At 39.3% G+C, this 3561-nt stretch overlaps 1 protein-coding gene across 1 annotated transcript; it reads left to right on the forward strand.

The window, feature by feature from the left end:
• The first annotated feature begins 868 nt into the window (after positions 1-868).
• On the forward strand, positions 869-1678 carry LOC137627666 (uncharacterized). The gene has a single exon (XM_068358891.1). The coding sequence runs from the start codon at positions 869-871 to the stop codon at positions 1676-1678; it is 810 nt and encodes a 269-aa protein (XP_068214992.1).
• Positions 1679-3561: the final 1883 nt, after the last annotated feature.

Here is a 3561-nt window from a genome sequence, read left to right on the forward strand (position 1 = left end):
AAAAGTGGAAGAGGTTAATATGAACGTAGAGAAGTACTACAAGATAAAGCCATTACTTCAAACCACACAGGAGACATTTGGTCAAAACTGATACGGTTGTATCGAACGTGTTGCACACTCGTATGATGTAATGTATTCCATTTTTTTTATTGCATATCGCTCTTACTTCTCTGTCAACAGAACCTGTTTGAGTCTGTTTTTTCTTTTATTGATCTGTTTGAATTTTTTTAGACATTCTTACACAGAAACTCTTGTATAATAAGCTTGCTGTCTATTGAAATAAAGTTAATTGCATTAATTTTGTCTTGTAGTTATCACCTAACAGGCGATACGCAAATTTGCTGACTAGCAAAGTGTCCGCTCCTTCCCGCTTCTGCCTTACTGCTCTCCCCGAGAAGCACTCGTCTGGTTCCAGCATATAGAAGTAGGGTTTTGCATTAAGGGCTTGACTCTCTCAAGCACCAAAGCAGATTAGGTTCTCGTGGGGATCCTAAGGGACACTTTCCTGGAAATCTCGGATTGTGCCTATCTGAACCTGTACATGATGCCATCCCCCCATGTCGATAATTTGCCCAAGAAGGACCTGAAGCAAACGAGGTGCGGTATTAAGCTGATGCCCACTCCGTGACATGCCAGATCAGCGACAAAGCTGCCAATCACATATAACACACCTCGCTTATGCCTTAGACAATAACCTCTCCAACAGTTTACTGACGCCCATCGGCCACAGTTATACTATTACCACTCCAAATTAGGGGCTACTGCAAAGAAATGTTTGAATGGTTGTCAGTGGCAAAAAACGTGTAAGGAAGCAATTGCTTATGCCGGTGACCTCAAGTGTCACTATTTTTTTCTTTTTACATGATACATGTATGGGCTTACAATTTTGGGTAGATATGGGTGCTGGCTGTTCTCCTCTGCAAGGCCGGCCTCCAAGACACAACATGGTCTGTATATATTTGCAGACATCCACCTGGAAGCTACCAATGAATATGCAATACCCACGCATAGTTATGAATCTCTCACATTATTGTTTGGAAGCACCGAATATAATTGTGAATTTCTTGTGGCTAACGTCACATTGCCAATCCTCAGTGTGGACATCTTCTCACATTTCAAACTCCTGTTTGATGCTGTTCTTAGTCAATTAGTCAATTCAGATTTGTACTTCTCGACACCTCTCCCATCCACCCTCTGTGCCCTTGCTCTCCACATCAGCAAACCCATGGAAGCCTACGCTCACCTCCTCATTTTGCACCTGGAAGTTTCCCATTCACAACTTCGTCAAACATCCACACTTCCCATAAACACCGGCACCCAAGTGTTTGCCATATTCAGACATCTGGGTCCGGATCATAAAGCAGCATCCAGACAAAAATATGCCTCAAGCCCGTGGTCGTCAGCCTTACACATTGTCCTGAAAAAACATGACTCTCTGCATCCGTGCGGGGATTATAGGGACCTGAACATGCAGACGGAACCGGATCACTATCCAATCCCAATCATCGCCAACATGATCTTTTTTTACATTGCTAAGGTTTATTCCAAGCTCAACCTCCTGGAGTGGTATTATCAGTTGCCTATGAACTTAGAAGTCATCCCCAAATCAGCCATCACTACTGCCTTCGGTACATACAGTCAGCCCTCCTTCTTTGCTGTAGTTAGGTTACAGATATAGCCACTAAAAGGGGATTTTCTCAAATAAATGCTGCACTATAATAGGGTAACTGCTAACCTAAAAAGTCACTGCCCCTTGCCACAAGTGGGTGCCCGACCTGAGGATTAACACAGTAAATACTGCCTAATATTGTTTTAATTTAGAATCTATAGCAGTTTATAATCATATTTAAAATGTACAGTACATTTGCACACATGTACACTACGTACCAGACACAGTAGGGTTACAGTACAGTATTGTACTATGGTAAAGTTTTCCTGAGTCGTTATCATCCCCTCGCTGTTTTGTAAAACAAAAGTTGTTCCTATCTAGTACTACTGTACTATAACCCAATACTCACTGATTCTGTAGTGTATATTCCTGTAATATATGTACTGTAATATTACTACAGCACGGCTTAACTGTACTTACTGTAAATGTTCGGTGTTTTCTTTCAAACGATTCGTTGCAAAGCGTTTTCTTGAAGAAAGGCGCAGCTTCTTATGAGTTGTCTCCTGGGCCAAATGTTATATCTCTGTTTTCTCAAACAGAAATGCCTTTTATCTTATAAACTAAAACCTTAAATATCTCGATAATGAATGTTTCTTTTAAATAAACCAAAACTGGTGCATTCAATTACTTTTCAACAGCTGATCTCTCTCTCTCTCTCTCTCTCTCTCTCTCTCTCTCTCTCTCTCTCTCTCTCTCTCTCTCTCTCTCTCTCAATGTGCTGCCAGCTCATCTAAGAAACATATCAGGAGTGAGCGTAGATGTGTTTAAGAATAAGCTCGATAAATACCTAAGATGCATCCCAGACCATCCAAAACTGGAAGATGCAAAATACACCGGAAGATGCATTACCAACTCTCTGGTGGATATACAAGGTGCCTCACACTGAGGGACCTGGGGGAACCCAAACAAAAAATAAGGCAATAAGGCTCTCTCTCAAAAAGCTTAAAATATCCTATTTTTTTTTTCGGAAGCATTACTCAATACTTTCTATGTACTTTTAAATTTCAAGTGTATTTTATAAATCTTAAGTATTTTGGGTGCCGTGATCAAATCAGCTGATGCATGTACGAGTCAATCATAAAGAGTATTGTGTATAATATTCCTTAATTTACTCAAAACATCTACGATATATATTTAATTAGTATTAAATAAGCAATGATGTGTTGTAATTAACCATACTTTTCATATAATACATTTATAACTCATTACAGTATTAGTTCTCTGTCTTGTCCGATGCCTCGATGCCAGACAACTTCAAATCATACATATTCTCTCTCTCTCTCTCTCTCTCTCTCTCTCTCTCTCTCTCTCTCTCTCTCTCTCTCTCTCTCTCTCGTACATCTACATCACACAAATCACAGACAGTGTAGTTAAACACATTATATTTTACTATAAATATTAGCTAAAGCAAACAATAAAGCAGCCCCCTGAAAATTACGTTGCATACTATGTTATCAGTAATGGATAGCATCGAAACTGATGTGATACATTTCGGATATCATAGCGTACACTGCCGAAATATTTGTTTGTAAATTAGTACCGCAAAGTACATTTGAGTAGAGATTATAGTAATGTATATAAATTTGATTTAGAATAGGGAATGGTTTTCTTTACTAAACACACGAAAAGACTATTTATTACTATAAAACATTGTGTAGCAGTACATCTGCATAAGTCCGTGGTCTCTCTCTCTCTCTCTCTCTCTCTCTCTCTCTCTCTCTCTCTCTCTCTCTCTCTCTCTCTCTCTCTCTCTCTCTCTCTGTAATAAATAAAATCTTGGTTTCTTTGCAAATTCTCTATTGAAGCTTTATAATCAGGCGCCACAGAGGTAAAACTATAAAATATCGTGCATCAGTAACATCTGTAAAATCTGGTTAACGTTGTGCGATTCA

Source organism: Palaemon carinicauda, chromosome 1, assembly GCF_036898095.1.
Source record: "Palaemon carinicauda isolate YSFRI2023 chromosome 1, ASM3689809v2, whole genome shotgun sequence".
NCBI lineage: Eukaryota > Metazoa > Arthropoda > Malacostraca > Decapoda > Palaemonidae > Palaemon > Palaemon carinicauda.